Source organism: Osmia bicornis, chromosome 13, assembly GCF_907164935.1.
Source record: "Osmia bicornis bicornis chromosome 13, iOsmBic2.1, whole genome shotgun sequence".
Classification (NCBI taxonomy): Eukaryota; Metazoa; Arthropoda; class Insecta; order Hymenoptera; family Megachilidae; genus Osmia; species Osmia bicornis.
This window is the reverse complement of record NC_060228.1, coordinates 3,419,062-3,445,353: the sequence shown is the minus strand read 5'-3', so window position 1 is coordinate 3,445,353 and position 26,292 is coordinate 3,419,062. Positions and strand designations below refer to the sequence as shown.

Below are 26,292 nucleotides of genomic sequence, written 5' to 3'. Positions count from 1 at the left end.
TTCTGCTATCCTTGATTCGTGGGATGACTTTCTTTATTTGCACGGGTGTTCGGATAGCGGTATCTTTAAATTCGGGAACAACGGCTCGTGTAACTTTCTTCTCTAACTTGGTTCACGTTCGGAGGTAATCCACTTGGCCAAGGGTCTGTGGAAAGCTTTCGACGAGGCTATTTAACGAGATTGAGACCAACTCGAAACATGACTGCCATTGCAATTATTCCTTGTAACTTGTTTCTCTTTTATAATTGCAATTAGTTAGTTAGTCAATGCATCGATAAAAATTTATCAGGATTTTCATATTAAAAAGCTAATATTTCTTTCATTTGATCATCTTACTCGAAAATGTAACAGTTGCACTTCGAGACACTGCTAAAGGACATCCATTTGCCTGAGGCTACTGAATACCCTTTCTTTGGTTTTTGATTCAGTGAAATGTAATATTGTTCAACATGAAACGCTTCGTTCTACGCCCGAAGCAACTATTTCATTGTCTGAATATCGTTCTACCTTGATCCGGAGAGATTTCTACAGAATTTTCGCTCGAATAGAATTGCTCGTGTAGATATACTTCGTACGTACATGCTGGCTCGTTAAATCCTCCGTTGTCCTGGAGGAATATCCTGATCGTTAACTGTGGTTACGCACCACTCCAGAGAATATCTGGTGGTCAATAGTTCGATTGGCACGAGGTGTTAGTTGTATATCTTGATTGAACATCGTTAATGATTTGGTGTCTGTAATTGGGCCATAATTAAACTACGATGATTTCTGTTATAATTACTTGCAAATATAATAAATCTCAAATCCCATGAATCAAGGTGCTCGACTACTTCAACTGATAAAATCACCTTACAAATTAAAAAGAAAAATTAATCAATCTTTCTCTTTTGCTGGGTGCATCAGCAAAGGTAATTTTCTCGTAGACAGGTGGTAAAGAATAATGATCGCAGTGCATTCGCACGTAATCGGAAGCATATGCTACACCGTCGGATTGATATAATCCGACTAGCCACGCATGGCAGACTAATGTCACGAAGTTAAGAGGGCCACCAGTCGTACGGGACGTAATACTACGTGAGCTCGAATCCCGGGACCGGAAGTAAAGTGGCTTGATCTATCACCCCGGGTCTGTAAAGGGGCACCGAGCGAAAGGCGAGGAGGTTGTCTCCCGCTGGCTGCACTCAATGACTTATTACAAGAGCAATTCGCTCTCATCGACCCCTGCACGAGGGTGTGCCCCTTCTAAGCTCGCGTCAGAAGCGTGACAAGTGTTCGACGGGACATTAAAGATGGCACGTACACTCTTCAAACTCAGTGAAAAATCTTAAGGTCGTTGATTAATTCTAATGTGTCCACTTTATATTTCTCTATATTTCAGATATTGATTTTTATTCAAATTTTCAAAACATGGGGGTTGAAAAATGAGTATTCATTTTATTATTTTCCCTAAAACAAGCGATTGAATTTATCAAGGGACACGTGTCTATTGAAAATATAGCGAGATAAAGCTCGATTCATGTTGTTTTCGTTCAAACTTCGCTGCTGTTTGCCGACACCCTGTTGCGAAACGGGGATGCACACGCGTGGTATTATCAAAGGTACACGTAACCGAGTTGTACACGCGTGGAAATTTGCTTGTTACACGGATGTTGAAACGTTGCCAGTGCTTTACGCCTGCTTTCCCAGCTGTGCCCTAAGCTGCTCCAGCTTGGACACTTTCCAGCTGATTCCTCGCGCCTGCCGCGAATTTCAACATGGGCTTCCGCTTCTAGAGAAGTGCTTCTTGAAACGGTGAACACGTGCCAGTGGCCCGTTTCTTCTTGTTCGATTAACGAGCTTTCGCAAACGCTTGGTGAACATGTCTCTGCTGGTTGTATCGATGGATTTTATCTGCAGTTATTTCAACAGAAAGAAAGACACCGATCATGCGATTCTTGGCTTTATTTAAAACCTCTTTCATTCTATTTATTCATCGAAAGAGAACAAGGTAATTCTTGTGGCTGAAACGATCTATTAATTGGAATGCATTTTAAACAGCTTTACGATACGTTTATTTATTCATACGGATTCTGTTTCAAGTATTGGAAAGATGAAAGAACGAGCTTGGATAGATTTTCAAATAATTTTTTTTTAAGAGACAGAGTCTTAGCTATGATCATCAGCTGTGATTTTACTAGAAATTAGGTTAAACTAATTTTGAGAAAACAAAATTGTAAAAACACAGTTGGATTATCTAGAAAAAATAACAAACATATTAGAGCTGAGATTCTTGATAGTGAAAAGAGGGAAATGAAATTATTATCCATAAACATTTATTTCTCCATCAGTTTCACAGTTTATGATTTTTTAACAAGTCAATTTATCGTTACCCATCGATCCTCCCCTGATGCACTCTACTACCCTATAGGGAAACAATAAACAACTGGCTCCTCCGCGTAAGCGCATAAATCATCGGCCGTCATGAAAAACGTCCGCTATCTCTATCACCGATCTTCATCGAAGACAGTACGTTTCAATTCGATTCAGAGACATTAATCAATCTCCAGTTTATCATCGAACACCACTTCACTGTTTTGTATCAGTTCTGACAGCTGATAGGGTGAATAATTACGATTTTAAAATTTTCTGAAAAAATAATCATTGTTTCTGGACTTATAAACTTGCTTTGTCGTTGACTGAAATGTCATTTTGCGACCCATAATTATGTTGTAAAATGATTTGCTGTTGCAGTTACGAAGCTGAGGGAGCACTGGGACGAGATGAACTCAAAAATGATGCAAAGGAAGACGGAGTTGGACGCGATGCTCGGTGACAGCCAGAGATACGAAGCGAAGAGGAACGAGGTGGAGGTATGGTTGGCGCGAATGGAAACTCGGCTGGAGAAAATGCGGGCCGTGGGCCACACAGCCGACGTTCTCGAAGCTCAGCTACGGGAACAAAAGGTATGCTGGCATTTTTCTCCCTTTCTTCTTCCTGGAACTTTTGCATTAACCCCGCGAACCAAGCTCGGGGCTCGTTCTCTTTATTCGTTTCTCACCCGTCAATGCTTGTATTAAGCGGAAAGTAGCGATTCTGGTCGAGAGTTAAACCACGTTTCATGAGATTGGAAGTTTGATAAATGATCGGCTGCCCCCAGAAATTCCTGTAACCTTTTGCTCTACGAGCATATTTTATTAGATTGTCAGATTAATCTTAAAAAGTTTCAAAGTGGTAGTTTGAAAATTTCTAAATAAACACATTCCCTTTGAAGAATTTGTAAAAAGCAATATATTTCTGTAATTATTTAATTACAGCAAACATTTCCAGCATTCAGATGGTATCTCCGTTTGTTTGTTGTTTCCGTGTACTCGAAAACTTCTACCCTTAAAAACACCCCCATAATATAGGTACACACGTGCCGAGGTGTTAAACACTCTAACGCACGCACTCATTTCCCCGAGTGCTGACTTCCTGCCGCTGGAAAATGCCCCCTCCGTGGTATTAAATTTTACTCGCCATTAAGACGTCTTCCAATAATCTTGTAATCTAATTACACCGTCGGAAAATTATAAATAAAAGCAAATAAAATTTCTCGTTGAATCTAGTCTCCCGTGTAACTGCGAAAATAATAGATATAAAAGAAATATCCACGAGATATAATGTCCGTGGTGAGACTAGAAGTTCGTTATAGCTTCACTCACGATTAAAGAGAAGCAACGGATCGGTATTCATCCAGTAGCTGCTAACCTCTTTTTCACCGACTTTTCATCGTCCCTTTGTGTAGTAGAATAACGTGGATCTTTGAGAGAAAAATATTGCCGACCAGGGAGATAAAAGAAACGAGCAAAGTTCCAATCAACGCTAGATCGTAGTATAGGGTACATTACAGGGTAGGTACTTTGTTTACATTCAAAAGAGACGAACGAGATATTCATGGAATAATTTATTTCAACGAGGTCGGTGTATCTTCAGGATTCAGGCTTTTCTTGCTAGAGTTTCGCATCGATCCTCGTGGTTACTTCGTCAAATGTTGTCTTTTCTCTGTATCGAATTGTTAGGAATTACAGTGAGATTGTAAGGAAAGAAGTTGATTTATTGATTGAAAACGTTTTTCTAGCGATCAGAAAGCTTTTAACTCTTGGAAAACGGTCGAGTTATTTTAACTCATCATTAATGACTTAATTTTAATTATGTTTGCAGTCATTCCATGCTGAACTGCACCAATATAAGCATCAGATCGAACTGTTCAATCAATTGACACAGAAATTGATTGCCATTTACCAAGAGGATGATACAACTCGTGTGAAGAAAATGACTGAGACTATTAATCAGAGATACAACAATTTGAACACCAGGTAAGTCAAACATTGAAAACTTTAATTTTGATTTTCTTTCACTTGTATGAATTCTAAGAAAGTTTAACACGTTGATTATCACATCATTTATATATGAATGGGACCTAAATTTCCATAGGAATCCATCGCCTATTTTATTAAGAATTCTTTGATTTATCTAATTAGAAATGTTCGTATTAGATGCTTGAAATTATGCATAGAAGATATAATGAAATATTGTAACAATAATAGATAACGTTCGTGAAGAATAAAAATAATGCTTTATAAAAACTTTCAAAACACAAGGATGAATTGATTGCTATATCGTTCATTTAATAGAAAATTAGATGATTTAACGCAGTTAATTACATTGTACAATAATTTACTAATAATATTTAATAGTAATTGGTATCTTTTAAATATTTAAGTCTATCAGTTCTTATATTTTTTGATTCAAATGTACTTCTTTTCAAAATTAGAAACATAAAATAATATAGGAAAGGTTTAACGTAGCAGTCGCAGTCGTGTTAATCGGTTTTTTAGAATTAATTGCAACAATTTAAATATGTGTGGGTTTCACGGTTGCGTGACATTATGCCTGTTCGATCGGTCTCAGCATCATCAATCGTGGAAAACTGTTGCATTCCGAGATGAACTCCCTCCACAACTTCGACCGGTCTCTGGACAAGTTCTTGGCTTGGTTGAGCGAAGCTGAGTCCTCGATGGAAGGATTGGAAGCGGAAGCTGATCGACTAGGTGGACGACGGGACCAGGGTGCTCTCAGACGACCGCAACATCAGCTTAAGGTAAGTCTTATTTTTCTTCAAGCAATTCGATCAATCATTTCTATCATTTGTCTCTTCGTGCTTCATTAAGTTCCAATTAATAACAGATCAGGCGAGCACATTTTCAATATCTTATCGAAATTTTCTCTTAACGTAGCTTTCAATTTTTGTTGATATATTTCAAGCGAAATCGTGGGAATTTATATAAATTTAAGAAGCGTAGTTTAAATTCATAGATTTATCTTTCGTCACGTGTCTCGTTCCATATTTCTCGAGATATCTCGAGTTTTGCAAAATTTATCATTCGTGTTACGAGCGAAAACGATTCCCCGCGAATCAACACGTCTCGATCGTAAACAAGATGGACACGATTCAAGAACGACGAGCTCGTAACATTCTTCGAGATGTTATAACGGTCATGGTCTGGACAGAAAACCAGATCTGTATGGGTCACGTGTTGACTACGTACGGAAGGTTTTACGGTTTCGATTGATCGCCATAAAAGTGTGTCGATGCTGTTCTTCTATCGGTACATCCATTAAAAGGAAGATGCATTGATATCGTCCATCAGCTTCTGTTTCTGCATTTCTGCATAATAATCGAATCGTCTGGTTTTCTTTTCCACCGAACAAAATTATTTTGCAAAAATATTTGCAAGTTTCTCATTAGTTTTTATTCAAATCAATTTCATTACACCAATGACGTCTTTATATATTTTTTCGTATCGTTCTCTATAAAAGATAATTGTACAGAATAATGATAAAATTTCCATTTGGTGATAATTACGCGACAAGGTTCTGCGAATGATTTTCAACGAATCAGGTTATTTAAATAATCCTCTCGATGATGAGCAGATTAAACGGCTCGCAGTAACGAATTCATGACGATGATCAGGAACGGAATCCGTACGGCCGCGTTTTGTTTACAGTTCCGTGTAACTGATGAACCGGTCGCGGGGTCAAATTGATATTGCAGCAGGACCGTCTATTGCGCCATTTCGATGAAATTAATCCACGACCTGTGTGTCCTCCGTGACCATCCACGATTCTGGGAAATTAGCTTATAATATTGTTTGCCGGTCTGTATATTAGCATAATTTGCTGCTTTCATTCTTTTTCGCGCAGTTTCGCTCTGTGGTGTTGATTCGATTTCAATTTTCCAAAGACCATTAATTGGTTATTACAAATTCTTTTGCAAATTCATGTATTCTTTTAATTTTGAGAGATCATAAATTTCATAAATAGATGAACCTTCAACACCAAAGTCAAGCATTTCTGCGTTACAATAGTAATTAATGAGTGCACTAGTGTCATTGATTATTCCATAAACAGTAGGATAACTGATTGGAATCAGCCGCTCGATAAATCCCAGAATCGAATACGAAAGGAAAATCGCGACCACCGATTCCGCGGTGTCCAACCAATTGTCCAATAATAACGACCGTTGAGAATCAATGTTATTTGTCCTGTAGCCTGATTATATTTTCATGCTGCAATATGTCAATAGTTGACCCAATCACATTTTTCATTTGATTTCTTGATTTCTTCATTTTGAAAATTGCTATCTCGATTCTAAACGTCTCAACATTCAACTCCATAATATTGTATTCCTTTATCATGAAATGTCCGAGTTACGTTTGTAATTAAGAGCATCGGAACCTTAGCATCGGTAATTTATCGATGATGGTATTAGTATATTTTCAAAGCAATCAGTCGGAATTGAGCATGCTTTGAAGCAGCAAAGTTCGTTAACTCGGTGTACGGTTCAAAATGTTGCGGTTGCAACTGCAGTCGTCGTTATAGTGCAGCACTCATTGCAACAGGAATTAATTCCGAACAATGTTTCGAAGCTCCTTGCAGTTCAGGTTCAAATGCGGTCTCTCTCTCTGTCCAATCACGAATGAATTGTATATTTAGCGTTAATCGAGCCGGAATTAATTATTTTCTCCACTTGGTGGAACATCAAATCAGTCAAAGGTTACTTTATATGTAATCCTTTTTCAAAAATCGTTTTTATCAAAGCTTTATGAGTGTTCAGAAAATTATTTTGGTAGATAGCGTGTGACGTACGCAGCGCATCAGGGTTCTCTCATTTTCATTGCCGCACACAGGTGAAACAGGGCGTGCACCGCAAATTACGGTGACTAATGCCACCTGGACAGCTGCTTCCACTCATTAAACTTCGAGGTGGGAGCCACGTTATCGATTGGCATTCGTAAAAACAACTTGCTTCACCTTCATCGTTTACCTTAAGTGGAAATGAGTTAACACGTTCGATAAAATATAAATTCGCGTGCAAAAATGAATATATTTTTTCTTTATTTAAAAAATTATTTAGTAATCTAGCTGTTTCTGATGCAAAATGACATATTTCTAATGATTTCTTTTTAATTAATGGAATAAAATTCATTTTAGTGGCAATCAAAGTGTTAACAAGTTAAATCCATTGTTCTTCTCTGGGAGCAGTGAACGGTATCCTTGCATAGATTAAAAATTCCGAATAATTTCACTGGAATCCCATTGGTCAGAAATTGAATTTCCAACGCCGGAGTGTAGAATGGCGATGTTCTGGCACGCCACAAACACGTTCACGCTCGAATTATCGAACTATCGGTATTCTTGAATGCAACGAGCTGGTAATGCTAGCAGCAACGCGATTCTACTAATGACTCATGAACCCTAGCTCGTTTGGAACGTAACTTCCGCTTATATTGGCTGTTCCATGGCGAAAGGTCAATATCTTGATGGCTGATACTATCGACACGTTACAAGAAGCAAAATTCATAGGGTTCCCAATTTTTGGCTGTTAAAAATACAGATAATTATTGGAGAATCATGGACTCTTATATTATTAGATTAAATTTTAATTAATAATGGTCCTCCTTTAATATCTTTTCTATTTCGAAATTCTGAACAATATTCATATCGTCTTTAGAAAAATGACACGTTGATTGTCACAATTACCTTGCAGTGTTCTATCTTATCGTTTCTCAAACTGTCGACCTATTTTCCTGAAACACCCAGTGTAGCATCTCCATCTTTCGTGAGGCACATCCGGCGGAATTCGTAATACCTCCATCCGTGACGGTGTACGGTAGTCAGTGTGCATGAATTGCGATTTGTCGGGCTCGAGTTATGGCTCACCGATATTGGATCGTGGCTAGAATTACTTGAAATCGAAATAGGACGAACTGGGCTCGTTTGATGCGTTCCCCACGGGGCTGAGAATAAATACGCCCGCGGAGATTGCGACGCGATTCTTTTACGATATTAATATTTACGTATAGAAGTTCTCGACCGTGTGAGATCGAACTTTGAGTTATTTTATCCTTTCTCATTTAACTCTAATTTTTTTCCTAGAGAAATATTTTAATTATTATTTAGAAGGAAAGATTTGGATCTGCTTTTTATTAATCGAATCTTGCAAAAATTAGAATTAGAATCAAATATAAGTAGTATTAGAATTCATTTTTTTATATCAGATAGTTTGAATCATCCAAGATTAAATTGAATATTTCCTCAAGCAGTAGAGTGGCAAATTTATTAGGATGGAATATTCCTTGTTAATTATAAATCGCATTTCTCCTCTATAATCCACACCTGTTCCCCTTCGATCCAGCCGGAAATGGGTCAGAAATTTCCGTGATGAGCAAAGTGTTGTCCAGCTTCTTCATTCTGGCCAAAGTTCGATGCCTTTACAAACCGTTTACACGGAAAGTAGAGTTCATCGATCGGCAAAGCAACGGGAGTTGCTTAGGTGACCTGAACTTTTGTTTCGCCTCTGGTTGAACAAAGAGAAGAGGCGATAGGAGCTGCTGTCCCTAGTCTCATATTCATGGTAAACATAGCGTAGGCCGCTTCGTTAAATCAAGCCTACCGTGGCTAATCCGCTTTAACGCAATTTCACTTGGTTTTTTCAACGAACCCACCGGGAACCTCTGTTCTCGGGGATGCGCCGGCTAGAACGGCACCCTTCCTCACCAAATGGGATGTACAAAATTGCAGTCGACCAGGACAACGAGTTTCGCTTGGCGACACCGTATAACAACGTAACCGGTCTTTTTCACACGGTCAATTTCTACCCTTCGTCGCGTTCGATGAAAATTTTTCCTATAGAGCAGAGTGGAGATGGAAATTGAAACTGACGGAGAAAAATTGTTTTGCGAAACTGTGAATAGCGGAGCAAGTACTTTGTTGATATAATATATCATCTAGAATTTCAATTTAATTTACAATTTATTTGCATTCTCGTAGATATTATTCTGTTCAAAATTTGAATTTTGACGATTATCTGTTTTCTTATTGAAAAATCGCGACCAAGAAAAGTAATTCAGTCGGTTGGAAATAAATTTTGAAAAAACTAGTAGTATTTTCTTGAAGCGATTATGGTGGTCTAATCTCCTAATGGATGCACTTCGCGTGTACCAGCAATCCAATATTTGTTCGCATAATTTATTCGCTTGAAAACCTGGCAAAGTATCTGCGTTATTTTTAAATTAAATGTTTCATGTGATAAAAGTGTTTATCTGAGTTTAGTATTCTTTCGCGTGCAGAAGAGGTTCTCGTTAAGTTGATTGAATCAATATTGTGTGTACCGTGACCTAAACCAGCTCTTATTTTATTCTTATCCAGTGACGTAATTCTTTGAAGCGGAGTGATATGATAACAGAAGATTGTACTTTGAAATTATAAATAATATTAGCTTTGATATTGTGAATTTTATTATTTTATATTTACATTATAATTTTTACTTCAAATAAAAATATTGATTCACTCAACGACCAGTGTATAATCAATAATGGGTATCAATCAACTCGTAAAAACAAATAAACGTTTCTATGAAATAATAAACTAGTAGCGAGCAGTAAATAATAGAGGAATTTGAATAACAAATTAATACACAGCAAACAAGAGTAGTTATTTGTTATTTATATTTCAATGAAATCTTAAATAACAGCTAATGTTGATCATTATTCAAAATGAAAAAAGAAAGAATGTTTTAAAAATAAAATTAAGCTATATTTACACAAAATTTTATTATTTTCATTTTTAGCTATTTTTTTATTGAATTAATTGAACCCGTTAACTGCAAAGCGTTCTGAAAAGAAACCCTATAAAATTAAATGAGCTAATTAAAGATAAAGAGTCAGTTTTAGCCTCGCAATGGTACGTACCCTTTAATTTATAATCTACTCTCGACGCTATCGAAATTTTCCACATCCGTCAGAAAACTTTCATCTAGCCGTCATCGTTCAACGTCAGCCGTGATGAATATGTCCATGTATATTCATCTTGGAAAGTTTCGTCTAAAAAGTTCTGTTTAACCGTGTTGTACAGATGGTGGAAAAGGGAACGGGAAAAGTTGAACTTTTTCGAGGGCCACGGTCACGAAAAGGCGAAAGAATCGGCGAACCGAGTTAGCCACTTTCCCTTTTTCTTCTTCGCCTCCCTTTCTCACTTTAAATGCCGTCGAACGATCGATAGAGCGCGTTTTCCGCGCGCGGCCAACCGCGCCGACGATAATATTCCTCCGCTCCTAATAGCCGTTATTCCATTATGGCAACGGGTACTTCGCGTACCCGTTGGGAGAGCCTTTCCTACGCTCGTTGAAATTCCGCTTCCCGTGGCCTGAAAAGACAACGCGTAACGGAAATTTATCAGAGAGGATGCAACGCCTACGAAACGTGCTCTTAAATCACCGCGCGGAATTCTTTTTTTTTTGCTCTACTTGGAAATTACTCGTTCCTGGATTTTTTTCAGGAGATATTTGTTTCTTGGAAATCTCCTGAGAAAATGAAATTAATCACTTACAAAAGAGATGTTCGCGTTGCCGCGAGGAATCCCCGCGCGTAACAGAAAAGCTGCTTAAAAGAAGGAGGGAAAAAATGTCGTGCGTGTCGTTGAACAAGTCCCCTAAGCGGTCATTATCCGCTTGGCGATTACACGACGAGCTGGATTCGAAACATTAATTCAGCCGGTGAACGCGAGCGTCAGCCGATAAACGCACTGGAAACGCCTATCCGCTCGGACACGCCTGGCACCATCGGGGGTGGCTGGCGACTCGTTAGACGCACTTTGTCGAGCCACGGGCGCTTTTTTTTTTTTAATTGCCAACCGGGCGCTGTTCTTAATGCATTTTCGTTGAGTGGCTAACAAAGTTTGTCGAACGAGCGAAGCGAGACTGAACGTCTGCGAAGCTAGAGGGAAAAAGTGCAGCGACGAAGAGAACTGTATACACATTGCGCGATTATGCAAAACAACTGTAAAGAAATAGCTGGAGATTTTTTTTTTCTGCAGAGAGAAATAAGCTTTCTGATATATACCATTTATCTTTGTAAACTTTTGTTTTTATTATTTTATTTTATTTCTGTAATTTCAAGTTTTAAATTCATATGATGTAAATTTTATTTTACATCGATTTCATGTGATCGAATGAAATTATTTTAATATGCAATGATTAGATAGTTTCGAACTGGATTCAGAAAAAATATCGTCCGAGCTTGTGCGTGGTGAAAATATAATACGGAAGTCGTAAACGTGATGGCGTGCAGGGAAAGGGCGGAAAGAAAGAATGTCGTAAAAAGCGGATATAAAGGCGAGGCTCGCAACGGGGTGGCGGCTGCAGGCAAGTTTCTCCATTAAGGGGTGAAATTCGAGAGGCGGGTGTTCGACACGGGCACATCTTCTGCCCAACCCTTGAAACACCGACGATAAATGGGACGCGGGGAATCGATTCGAGTATCAAGGTGATTTTTTCCTACCTTTTTCTTTATTTTTCCCTGTTCGTTCTGCATATGGCACGCTCGTGCCTCTAATATTTCTTGAGTCTTAGGGTGGTTCGGTTTGAAATGGGTTCCGTATCGATGGAGGCTCTTGATTATTTGTGAAGGCTTTTGATATGCATTGTTGTTCAAGGAAATAAATTGTTTGGAACCTCCCTCGTGTATATCGTTGTATAGGGTGATGGGAAATTGGGGTTGGAGTTGCTGGAGGTGATTGGATAGGTAGATGGGGTATAAAAAGGTTTCTGTAAATAAATATAGTTTTCCGGGATCTGTTGTTAAGAAATTGCAATCAATATTTATTTTTATTTTTTCAAGAATGCACGAACAAATAATAAATAAATTTATATAAATTTTCAGCAATTGTTTCTACGAAAATTTTCAATTGAAATGTAGAAATTTAGCAGGAGTTTTACTTTATTCCTTATTTAAAAAGAGAATACGTTTTTTTAAATATTTCTTGGATACATCCCCTTTATTTTCTTCAATAGGCAGTGCACCTCCGTCTACGTACCAACCACTATTTCATACAGTTTTTCCAGCCCCCTTAGGAACTTAGATGGTTCGTATAATGTAACGAGGAAGGGGTTGTTTGCGATCGAAACAGTACGCGCATGCGCTCTCCGCTTCTTCAGAGGGCGGTAGTCTACGATATTCCTAAAATTTCGAGGTCGGTAATGTAGGAGGGATGATTCCCTTCGTAGAGGGTAGTTTTCGAGATCAGGAATTCTTTCTTACCAACAGTGACCCTGTGCAGATATTTACCCTCTGGTTCCTAGATACAAAAGGGTAGCTCTGTATGAAATTTTCATCGCCAGTCGATACCGGAAGTGACCGAGGGTATTCTAGTTTCCTGTTACATTCTGATATTTACTCGTTGACCCTATGTTAGTATTGTTAAGAACTTCGTTACCTTTCTGAAGCTAACCAACTGTATTATTATCAGTTGCTTGGTACACAATTTTGATAACTATTTTTATTAATAAAAAACATTTTAAGACAAAAATTAAAGCTATTACATTCATAGAAAAACTGAATTCTTTTCGTGTTGTAATATTTCCAATTATTATATTTTAATTATCGTTTGTAACACTCGCAATTACTGTGTTTTATCTTCATACCTTATTTTATCAGTTCTACCATTTATTTCTATATTTTTCTATGCTCCATCATTTTAGAATTTTATTTTACAAAAATTAGCTGTATTGTCACAGTTTATTGGTGACTTTTTAAAGACCGCCGGGTAAAAGAATATGTAACGATTTATGGATAATCGAAATTGCATCGTTTCACTGCCAGTCTCAATATTGTCGCTGCAGCCACACCCTACCACCTTCATTGTTTCGGAAAACCAATCTCGTAATAATTCCGGAATTCGAAGCGCGCAATAACTTCCCTTGTCAACGATAAATCCTCGATCGCGCGAACCGTTGTCTCATTCGTTAGTATAGATAGCTGTTCGATAAGTGACGCTTTCTTGTGGAATTTAATTTGTTCGAGATCATAGAAAAATGATCCGGACCTCGTTAGAACTTGCTTGCTACTTATTAAACTACATATTGAACCTTATAGTAATCAACATTTATTAAAATTTTATCAGATAATTAAATTTAAGTTTTTACTCTTTTATTGCAATGTCTGTTATGCTATAATTACATTCACCCTTTTTCCTTAGTCTCTATAAAAAAATTATCAAAACCCCTGGAACATTTATTCTCGTATTAGCGATATCATATTTGTAGATCCTTTTTCACGAGTCTCGATTACAAAAGCATTGTTTTCATTAGTGACACTCGTTTCTTTTTGCGGTCCTATTCTTGGATCGCCCAGCTTTAAAATCCCTTTATCTCGGACCCGTAATTTCGCGATTTTATTTCAAACTTAATTCGAAACTCGTTACGCTTGTAATCGAGCTTATTTCACGGTAACTTTGAAAGCGGATACATCGGCGAGATCAGGGCATGGGTAAATTGATATGAATATTAAACCGTTCCTTGATGAAATAATGAAGTAATAATTCACCGAGAGAGAAGGGAGGGAAAAAATGCATTTTTTAAAGGGTTGGTCGGCAACCTTTTTTCTCCCTGCTGTATAATGAGAGGAGCGTTCGTGAACTCCGAGGTTGGTGTAGGTGTGTGTTTACTGAAATTATACATGAGAAAATTAGTTTCGTCGAATTTACTAAGTGAGCGGTCACGGTTCGTACGGATAATGTTTATTTTCTCTAATTACTTATGTAATTACGTCGCGGAGGAAACGCTTTTAATCAGCACACTTTGTGGCCATGGCGAATTACACCGGTAATTAAACGATCATTTGCAAATTGTTTTCTCATTTTGTAAATTTGATCGATTCATTTTTATTGGTTTAGAATATTCTTGTTAAATAACGTAGAATACCTTTGAAATCAAAATATAAATTAAGAAAATAATAATTTTAATTTATTTTTAGACGGGGTGTTACAAAATTCGATAATATAACTATGGAGAACATGAGAATAGTGAGTTAAGAGGAACCTTTGAATTATTCCTCTGTAGATCTACATTTAGATCCCTTACCTACGTTAAAATAGCAAACAATGGATCTTCTGTTTTTACAGCGTTTACATACAATTACACTTCGAAAGCCATGGATGTTAGAACATTTTCATTTCCATATTAAGAGGGCAAGGTTTAGCTTTTCATTTTCATAATATTTATTTAACAGATTATCTATCGCTCGTGAATTATTGCAACCTTGTAGTATGCATATAATTTTCAACTAAAATGATTTTTCAACAATGTATGCAAGACTATCATGGTGTCCATAAGTGGTCAGGTATACCTGTTTATGCGTATTATAAAATGGTAGCTTCGTTGTCAATATTCTGTGAAATTCAACATTGTATGCTTTCTATAGACGCTTCAAGAGGCGGATACGTTTTGGCATTTCCTAGTCGCTTTTATATTTTCTTTCGATACGAAGTAATGCTTTCGGCATTCTCAATATTACATTTCTCCTCTCTGCTGATCCTTAACGGAAGATTTTTCGAATATTGCACTGTCTGCTGTTCGAGAATAATTCAAGGGGTTAAAGGTATACGAATGCTCTTGTATACTTCTTCCTATGCGTTTCCGTCTGTGGAGAGTTGTTTTCCATTCTCCATATTATTCTGTAAACGCTGCTTTAGAATATCACATGATTTTTCAGATTCTTGAAACAGTCTTAAAAGATGAACGTGTCTTTTTTTCTAGTCCCCCAATTATTATCATTTCTTAAAAAATATGCATTCAAGAATTGAAAAATAGTTTGCAACAAATTATTAAAAGAAGAAAACGAAAATAAATTCTTTTCCGTCTAAACAAGCAACGCGAGGTCCTTTCACCTCTGCTGGTGCATCGTATTTTTGGTAGCTCTCCAAAAATGTTACCCGAGTAAGAGCATCATCAGCGAGTCAGCTCAAAAAGAATTTTTTTTTTCACCTGCTTGGTGCGAAAGGGGTAAATGAAATTGGACGACAAAGGTGCAGGATCGCATGGGACGCAGTTCTCTAACACGAGAAACAGGTTGTACGCGTTCTTTGAAACGTCAACATTTTCAATTCCTCTGGCGATTCTGGTGGCTCAGAAGATAAGGAATTGCAGAAAAATCGTGGCGAAAAAAAAAAAACTCGTCTGAATGTGGACGCTGACGTGTCCCGAAGGATCATCCTTCTTCCATGTTGCACTTTTCTTTTTCACGTATTTCCAAACGTTGCATATAGATTGGTCTATGTAATTTCCTTGGACGAATAAATATTGCTGGATTTCCTTCTTTATTCTCATCCGTTATTCAACGGGAAAAACGGATTACAGAGGGGCCAACGGTTTATAGGGTGGAAAATATTATCATCCGGAATGGTGATTTCAGAATGCCGAGGGAATTACGTGCGAAACGGGGTAAACTTTGTAACGCACTTTCGAAACTTGAACAATTTAAGTAGAGCCAGCTGGCGACGTGTTATTGCTTACAGTCCCTTCATTAAATCACGGTCGACTTGGTTGTTTCGAAATTATTAAGTTTACATTGGATTCACACTTGCACGATGTTACTCTACTGTGTAAGTCGAAAGTTTCAAGTAATTTAGGCAGCTCTTCGACACTTTCAGTTTTGCTTTCCTAAAGGAAATATCGATTCGTGCGGCGTCCTTTTTAATTGGAATATTTCTGTTTCTTGAATTTCAATGCATAATTTTGTGAAAAAAGAACCCGTGGGGCCGGAAATTTAGTTGGCAACCTAATAGGAAGCGATTGGCCCATGAGTTTTCAAACTGTTTTGAATTTAAATGCAAATACCATTTTGCAAATACCATTTCGCTTGCAGATCAATTCGAGCTGACTCGCAATCATTCTTCCTGGTCATTCCCATTTCCGTCAATCGTCATTTCGAAATGTCACTCGTTTCTGCACATCACATTTGCACCAACATTTCTTTATAAATTAAAATTGACAAGTGATTGAAATAAAATTAATTCCTTTTTAAAAATATTTTCTTTTCTCAAAATTTTGCAAAAAAAAAAAAAAACAACTGAAGAGAATGTACCATCGTGCAAGTTTAATCAATTCATGTCAAGCCTGAATCTGTTCTTTTCCTTTATTTAAATTCTCCGTTGGAAAATCCTTGTAAGGACAACTACCGCAAGAGAAAGAGTGCAATGTTAGCTATCTATGGCAAGAAAAAGTGTCGTCGTCGTTGGCCAGTTACTGGATCCTGGGAAATAAGGAAGCGTGTAAAGAATAAGTAAAAGGATGCAGTCTCGTTGAGAATGTGTATTAGCATACTTGCTTTTCCTGCAGAGTTCGCTCGGAAACTTCTTTCCGTTGAATACGTTCTCGGATACCGGAAACTGAATCACCCTGTTTCACGTTACCCTCGATTTCGCATTGATTGAACGTCACTCGGTCTGGATATATTTTCAGTGTTAAAAAAAAAGCACGATAAAGAACAGGTTGGTTCTTTCTGTTCGCTATTTTGCTTTCCTTACGAGTGCCTCGTAATGGGAGATCGTAAAACTCGACGGAAGTGCACGGGTTCTCTTAGTGGTTCTGCGATTGCAATTTTTTGTTTGAAACACTTTGGGGAGCTGAAAGAATCTCTTCTGTTTCTAGCGATTTTGATGAATTTATTAACAAAACTTGGAAATTCATTTGTGGATTTACACTGCTATTGGGGATCGAATCTTTTTTAATAGATTAAATTTGAATATGGAATTCACCATCTAAATCAGTCATTTGAGATAATTTGGAGAGAAATTGGTACCTGGAATCTCATTTAGCAGCGGTCAGTGTCATGGGGTGTGATTCGACCAGGAGCAAGTATAATTCAGAGAAAATCAGGGTCGTAACTTTTGCTATCTCCAAAATCGAGAGTCTGGGCTATGATTCAGGAGACGGCGACACGATAGTATCAAGTCGACATTGCTCCGAGCTCGTAAACATTCACTGGAATGTCTTCATTCTCGGGCTAGTCGCGTCCCGTGACTCCTAGTCTCGACACTATTAGTCATGGGATTCCATCATCGTTGGTATTCTGCTGTGTGACTTTGAAATCATTCATTTCGTACAGTGGAAAATAATATTCCAAGAAATGGTGAGAAAATTTATAATAGAAAATGAATCATAGGTTTTCTATTTCCTGTTTCGAGTTACTATTCTATTATTAATAATTAATATTCTGAATTTACAACATTGTGTTTTTTTTAAATAATTTTATTCATAATGAAGCATATTTGCAAGACGATGTAACAACAAGTTAATTAGAGTGTTTTGCATAAAAATCAATTATATTTCGTATCTGGGACGGAGATTCATAGAAGAAAAATCGCGTGTATCGATCCGTAATACTCGTAGAAGTTGCTGTTGCTGGCAGCGGAAACGGTGTTCCATTTTATCGGGGAGAAAAAGTTTAGCAAAGCTGGCACTGGTCTTTCTAGCCACACTGGCAAAAAGAACAAGGAAGTAGGGGGTTGTCCCACAGGAGAAACAGTCCCGTACACGTTCGTTCCATATTCTTGTATCAAACGAGCGTCCCGTTTCCTTTTTACAAATAAATTTCAGTCCACTTCTCTGTGACATAGCGTAAGCAATTATATGGCCCGTCCTTTGAAAGGGACAGTTTAGTAACATTTAGTATATCCTTCAATTGGAACAGCATCAAACATGTAACTGGAAGTAATAAACCGATATAGTGAATCAAAGAGTGAGGGAAATTGTTTTAAATTGAAAATCTATGGAATTCTAATAATTAAAATGTATAGAGTTGCAGTAATTGAAACGAGAATTTAGAGTCCTAGTAATTAAAATGAGAGTTTATGCTGTTCTGATAATTAAAATCAGAGTCTATAGAATTCTGATAATTAAAATGAGAAATATTTTGTATCCTATCGAAGCTTTTACTGTCACGTGAAAATGTATTTTGCACCCCTTCATCGATAGCCTAATTATTTGGAAAATCCAAACACCCTTTCCACGATTCAATTCGCGACACTGTTTCTCACAAATCACCGACGCACGTTTCGCTCGTATATCTAAAGATTCGACGAATTCATGAAGTTCCAGCTGTTAGTTTCAAAGAGAGAATCGAATCGCTGACGGCCTTCTCGAACGAGCGTTTCAATTTCCGTTCTCTTTTATGCGCGTCGAACTGGAATCTTTGTCATCCATCATCCCTTCAACATTGTCGAGGCCTTAAGCAAACGCCTTAAGGATTCTGCGGGTGTACTATGGGACTCTTCCACCTACCAACTTACCATCAGAATATTAATGTTACTTTTAATATCCGTTTCAAAATATCACAAGATCCTCTTCTTAACCCCTCTAACGAAACACGTAAATTATTGACTTATAAAATAACTTGGAGAGTTCACTTAAGACATAGCTAGTGATTGTTTTCAGTCATTTTCAATTCTTCTTTCAAATATAAATTATTACACTCGCAGTTCAACTAGTTTCGTGAAACAGAGTAAAACGAAATGTCTATCACAAAAAGATTGACAGGTTACGAGTTTCAGTTGGTCGATCATTTTTTGATACATAAAAAGAAACATTCTCCAGCTATAACAATAGAGAATGGTTATGGGAGACCATTGAAAAGTTTGTCAGGAATGAAGAATGCGAGAAACGCGTGTCTTATTTCGACGAGTCGAGAATAGCAGGTGAATTATTTCGTTGTGGAAATTGTAATTTTAAAGCATTTACTCTGCGCACGCTTTTTACATGCTTTTGAAGCTTGAAGGATACTTCAGAATGTTTTGGGACTGTTTGCAACATTGTTGGAGGTCTGAAATCTCTTGGAACGCTACGTAACATCGTGTAAACACTCGGAAAGCTTGGACACTCTGTGATATTGTACAATATTGTTTGCTATTCGTGCGACATGATTTTAGCTTTGTTGTAATGTTACCGTAGTAGGTACTCTTAGATATTGGAAAACGATCCGTGAAATTGTTCATGCAAATACCTACGTTTCTGTTAGTTTATCAATAATTATAATTTCTGAATTTATGTTGAAAATTCTAACAATTTTTTAAAATTGCCTCTGGATATTATTGATATTTTAGAAGGATTCCTAATATTTTTATAAATTTAAAATTTACTGTCACACGCAGTAATACATTTGATAAATTTGAAATAAAAATAACATTACAAAGTAATTCGAAGTTCGGTTTATCAAAAAGAATGTACGATAGAAGATCGAAATTACTGAGAACCTATAGAGAAAGGTGTTCGCGTTAAGCACGACGTAGATGAGAGAAAAAAGGGGAACGTCGAAGTTTCAAAGAAAATATTGAAAGCAGTCCCCAGTCGGCGGCTCCAAAGGCTCCAGAGGCAGCGAGACGAATAACGAATCTCTGGGCACCATTAGTTTCGTATCGCAGACGATTGTCGATATCGAGGAGCCCGTTCGTTTTACGACGAGAACGAGGTTTGGGACGGGGATGGGGGAAAAAAAAAGAGCGAGCGAGAAAGCATTCTGAAGAGGTTCCTACCTGGAAGTGAAGGAAAGAAGAAAAGCGGAGGAGGTATAGTGACGAAGGACACGGCTCAATGATGAACGGTCCAGAAATGGCAGCTTTGATGTCGAAATAATTGAGTTTATTCTTCTCGGTCTGTACAGATAAGACGGACACCCCTTTCTTCTTCTGTGACGAAGTTTTTAATGGTAGCCGTTGTTCGGACTTGTTTTCTGAAACTTTAAAACTTTCCTTGTGGTTTGATTATATTCTTGTAAAATGATGGACGATGGTTTTCATAGAACGAATCAAATAAATTGTAAATGTAAAATGGAATTTTTTAAGAAAATTTATTTTAAAAATAGGAGAACTACTTCTCTTTGAATATTTTCATGACTTTTATTATTTTTTTATGTTCGGCTGTGTATATTATTATTGCAAGGGTAAAGTATCCTTCGATGGGTTAATCGTTAGTCTTTCCATGTAGAAGGGATGTTTCGATCAAGTATGATTTGAAAGCGAAACGAGAGAGAAACGTTTTTCACGTACGATATTGCCTCCTTTCCCATCCAGAAACGATCAATGGTATACTGGCAGTCTTGATTCGTGAGCAGGAGTTTCCATCCGCAATTCCTGCCAGTGGGCAGCTTCTAAAAACCGAGGCCACCTGCCGGACAGACTAATTTATCTCTCGCACGAGGTTTAAAGCCTTTCCGTCGTTTATCTTGCCGACGACGACTGCCGTGGATCCACCACTCGCTTTTTCCCTCGTTTACCCGTTATCTCTATCCTCCTCGATCCCCCTGTTCCATGCTTTTTCTCTCTCGCTTTCCGTCTTGTTCCATTCTGTCGAGCTTTAAATTGAAAAACACTTCCTCTTCGTTGGGATACCTCCCTCGCGAGGTTGCCTCCACCCCGACGAAATATATTCGTCTAGAAACTCTTGTGTTTCATGGATATTTTGAAAGTTTCCTTTACGCCGGGGACGACATCGTTATGGTTTACCATGGTCTCATGTCTTGACATGGATGAAGCAAATCTTTAAAACGATGATTGACGGTTTACAATTCTTTGTATGGGAACTGGCTTTCTTGTTCATGGTGAAAATTTATCATTTTGTAATAATAACTGTGAGTGATAAAAGTAATTATAAATTAAAATTATGTATTTTACATAGGAGCATTTTACTCCGTAATTTATTGAGATATTCTAAATTGGCGGAAACGTTTAATTTTGTAGAATTATTCCGGGCAAGTTTATTCAGTTTCACATGGAAACTCTGATTATTCTGACTATTCTAGTATTCAGCTTGATGAACACTCTTCCTGTATAAATTTGTAGGGTGAATCAAATCACTTTCTGTTAACTAATGGCAATTAAATTGGGCTTCAATTGATAGTAATTAAAATTGAATAACACCTTGTCATCAACGAGTTGAAATTTTCTTGTTACTTTTTTATTTTGGATAAACTCTTTTAATTCTTTATTAATATTTCAGTCTCTATTTCTAATTTCATATGGAATAATTTAATTATTAAAAGAAAAATAGTTACTTAAATTACTCTTCGTCGTCCATACTTGTAAAAAGTTGAGTTATCGTGGAATTGTATGAAACCATCGGGGTCGTTTTTGATTTAATTCACAGGCGACAAAATCAGGTCAGCGGTGATTTAATTGGCCGTTCACGACGGCTTCATTAAAATTCAGAAATACCGTGAATTCGAGTCGCGAACCGATGAATTCCATACCCGTTCAAGAATTGATTACCTCCTGGCTGCTAGCGCACCGGTTACATTTTCATTTTCGAACTATCGACATTTCCCCTTGGAACATTGAATCGCGAAAGATATTTCACGTTTTTGCGGGCATTTTTAATTTGTCAGGGAAAATTTATGACATCTCTGTCGTGGACAGAGGTGTCAGCCAATTTCTGTAGCTTCTACAATGCTTCAAATCAGACCTAGAAATTTTTTCAATGACATCTGGCAAATTAATTTGTATCTCCTTCAACCTTTCTTGTCCAAGACAAGAAAGAAAGGAAAGAACCTTAGTCCTTTTTGCGATAATAGTACTAAAGCGAGGTTAATTGAATGAACGATGAAGATAAGAATTTTTCATCGCTGGAAAATTGGTTTTCCAGAAGATGGGACTTAGAGATCCCATGGGGCACTTAGGAATTAATTGTGCGACAGTGCTTTGGAGGATTTCGTTTATAAAGAATAAAAGTGCAGTAATTAAAGAAAAATCCTAACAATGTAGTTGCCAGACAATGGTAAAACTTCTGACAAAGGGCTGTTGCCCTGAAAAAAGGAATCGGAACAACGAATCAAGAGGTCAGATGAGCTGTCAAATCAGCGATCCAACGAAACTGTCAGCTGTGAGCGGAACAATCACGCGAATATCGATGAAACGGGCTTAGCTTTGTAACTGCGCTCGCGCAGATAACGCCACGTTCCTTTTTACCTGCCTGGTCTCTTGTTATTTCGGTTTTAGCCGGTGTCCGGTGCGTACCGTTCGCGTACCACACGAAATCCCCGGATTTTTCGCTTGGTTCACCGACGAAACGAAATTCCCACTCTTTTTGCTCGGTTTTGTTTCCGTTCGACGAAGCTGGTTCGACATGTGTCTTCCTCGTTCCACGGTATTCAATTAAATGACTTCGAAGTATTCGATACCACACGAAATTGGCGTTATTTTCGTCTAGCTGATGTTCGTTAGCTTTTCCAACATTTTGTTAACACTTTCATTATGCTCGCTGTACACAAAAATTAATTATAAATAATATTTATGAGCATTACTATAACCCTGTAGTTTACCAAAGTTTGGAATAATTGATCAAAGAATCAATCTATACAAGACAAATATGTAATTGCAGTTAAAAGTGCATCCTTGTTGCACTTATGAGAAGTGCATTTTTGTTGCAAATACATCTAATAATTTAGAAATGATAAATTGAATCATCAGATGAAAAGATTAATTAGATACTTTAGCATTTAAAAGAGTAACGAATGGTTATTTTAGATTCTAAGTAGTATACTCCGCGCTTGGTCAGACGGCGTAGCGTATATTTCATTCATTTCTACTTGAAACTTCCATTCCTCCCCTTAGTAATGAAACAGATGATTCATTCTCTGTATGGTGCTAATAACCACAGTATAATTAATTAAAATTTTCTTCTGAAAGCAATTTTCCATTTCACCTCGAACTTGTACATTCACTAAAGCATCATAAAACATATCGGCTGACGTAATTTCGCTAGTTCCCATTTGCGCTTCAAATTAAACGATAGAAGATCCACGAGGGAATTGCAGTCTTCTCCAGTTGTGCGGTAGAAAATCTTATATCTGGAGTTTATGTCGGATACGGATGACATGTTTGTGTGAAACCGATCGCCACGAAGGAAATGAAAAATTCCAAACGAGATTTGTGCCTCGACCAGCGTCCTCCTTATCCGACGTGAATCTACGTCCGGAATTTATGCAGGACCCGAATCCCGACGTAGAAAACTGATAGAAAAATTCGTTTACCGTGCTTCCATGCCGGACCGTCCGACTTGGATAACACTGTGTTTCGACGTTTCTGACCACGAGGCTCGTTCTACTTAAAACGTTTAACCCGCTTCGGACGAACAGACACGCCGGTAACTTCATTGCGAGAATCGAATGGAAGCAGAGATTCAATTGTTCCATGGGGTAAGATAGACGAGTTAACGCGAATAGAATTCTCTACGACTCATTATGCGATCTGGGGTTAAATTGGTATTCATAGGAAAATTACCTCGGTACTGGCTGTATAGTGGAGCTTCTACTCATAACAGGGTATGTCGATATGGAGAATTATTTCCCAGTATAAATTGAATCATTGTTTCCTGTAGTAGAGATAATTTTTAATTTCAATATTTGGATTATTTTTTCTTTCTACTAAACGCCACGGAAAATTTTGTGCAGTCTATTTCATTTTATATTGTTATTCTTTTATTTGTTCCCTAATGAGATATAACATTAGAAATATCCTATAGGAGAGGAATGTAACCAACGAAACCCAACGATCCCATAATCTTTTTCTCAAACCATCCACCCTCTCTGTACTTCTTTTTCTCGCGATTTTTGAGGCTGTTACACGCGTTCCGGCTTGGGGTTTCAATGGTCCTCTCCGGGAAAAGGACGGCTGATGAGCGATGGAGAAACTTTACGTAACCTGGAAGTACTTTTCGTTGCGGAGCGAGAGGACGGAAACGCGTAAAACGGAAGAAAGGGTAACGGTGGTGGGTTGTTTTTTTGCCGTCGTTAAAACTCCTGATCCCCGGAACTCTCGAAGATGGAACTCAAACCATTTTCTTTTCACCCTTGCCACGAAACTACAATGTTCGACTACCGAAACGTTTCCTCAAACGATGTACTGGGTGGTTATAATTAACCCTTTCAATATTGATTAATTATTACAAGCAGTCAAGAGTGAAATTTCAGCCCACATGAATTTCTCAATAATGATTGCACTGTTAATTGCAGTAACTGTAATATATGGTTTAGTAGTAGAATAATAATGCAAGATTAAGTTGTTTTTTATCATTTTTATCAATTTATAAATAAGGAAAAATTGCTACAGTAAAATTTCATTTTAATGTAATTTTTGTTACAACCACCTTTTATTTTATTGAAGAATCTTTAACCCCCATGAAACTACAGCGAAAGAATTGTTATACTGATGAAATTCCTCGACCTTAGTCATTTCGGTCTACGAAATAGAACTCGGTAGAGAAAGGAATCGTCGCTAAAGGAATTCACTCGGTGAGTGGACAATTTTTCTTCCCCTTTTCATCCCTATCCCAACTGTTCGCCAGTGTTTCGTGTTGTAATTGGTTCCAAAGAAATTCGTCCAGCCTCAATGGATCCAAACGCTTTTCGTCGACCGACCAGTTCAGGATCCCGCGTTTTACTGGCAGTTTCATTACTGTCCAGTTACGTTCCGTTGGAAAAAATGCGTTAATCGCTCGCTGTCGAAACAGCAACAGCTCGTTTTTGGTTCTTTTCCACGCAGTTCGCCCATTGTCGTCGGGCTTCATGAACTTGGTAGGCTGAACGTGTAGTTTTTCGAAGGGAAAAACAAAACAAGAAAATTGCGACGAGGGGAGAGAAATAGCTTGGCGAAAAAAGTGTTCTCCATGGGCGTGGTAGAGGAGAATATATCGGTCTCTTTAATCACGCTCGCATCAGGGACGTCATTAGATTATTGCGTCGCCTAGAGGTATTCAGCTTCGGTTAATCCTGCGACGCGTGACGTGTATTACTAGCAGCGATAACGTTGATATTACATTGTTATTTGCATACGTTGCTAATAGATTCCTGCCACGTTGCTTTCAATGGCTGCCACGAAACGGACAGGTATTTGTTGCTCAACTGCTGAACAGAAAACCGTGTAGGCTCTTTTCATCTCAGGGCTTTTTATTCGTTGGATAATTGGTAACCGTTGGTGGCTAGATTAACAGATTACTGCAAAATGTAATCTGCTGTAATACAAAATAGAGATTACATGCTTTTTGCATATTTAGTTCGTTAAAACGTTTAATCATTGTAGAATCTATAATAATTGTTTAATAACACTAATAGAAGCGCAAAGTTTTCGTGCTATTACAAAAAGGATTTACAAAGGAAGTACACGAACTTCGGAACTTCGTTTCCTTCAAACTTTTCCATAACTATAACGGACCGAAAGTATTAAGTTTGTACATAGTCGAGATAAGGGAAGAATTCATATTTAAAGTTCTTTTAATGTCTACTTAACTAATATACTGAAAGTATACCTAAACTAAGTTGCAATATACAGTTTCCTTTCTCCAAACAAGAATATTAATACTAATCATATGATTCTTATTTTTGTTGCAGGTAAGTGATCAACGATTTCTCACACATTTTTATGGAGATCATCCTCGAGATAAGTAAGTGAAGTTTAATTAATAACTGCTTCATTTCCAATGCGCTTTGAGTAATGAGACTATTCGAATAACGATCGGTGTTAATTCAATCGGAAACGTTGCTTTCGTCGGATGGACGTGCTCTTCAAGCTACTCGAATCGTGGTCCTTCAGGATTTCGAACTTTAGACAGGAAGCGAGGATTTCTTTTTTCTCGTTTTAAACGACTTCGTTTATCGATCTTTCGCGATTTAAACTGAAACGGGATCGAGTCGCGAAATCTGGCCTCCGAGTCGTTAACTTTTACGAGGTAGCCGTGAATTTTAATCGGTTTTATCGGTAATTGAAAGGCAACGGGGAACGTTGGTTTTTGTCTAAAATACGATCATCAGGCCGCGAAAGTCGACTCGGGACACGCGTGTTCGATCGCGGAAACGAGAGGGGTCGGATTCATCCGATCGAAAGAGAATTTCAATTAGCCGTTAATGGACGATATGAGATTTCCGGTGGATTAAACTGGAACGCCCTATCGCT

General features: G+C 37.7%; 1 protein-coding gene across 6 annotated transcripts in view; it reads left to right on the top strand.

Moving 5' to 3' along the window:
* LOC114875061 (dystrophin) overlaps positions 1–26,292 on the top strand; it is a 351,419-nt gene that overhangs the window by 120,523 nt on the left and 204,604 nt on the right. For all 6 annotated transcript variants that reach the window (XM_029184958.2, XM_029184959.2, XM_029184956.2 and 3 more), the window contains 3 exons: positions 2,731–2,942; positions 4,180–4,334; positions 4,930–5,119. In XM_029184958.2, coding sequence (XP_029040791.2) covers positions 2,731–2,942; positions 4,180–4,334; positions 4,930–5,119 — 557 coding nt within the window. The remainder of the gene's footprint in view (positions 1–2,730; positions 2,943–4,179; positions 4,335–4,929; positions 5,120–26,292) is intronic.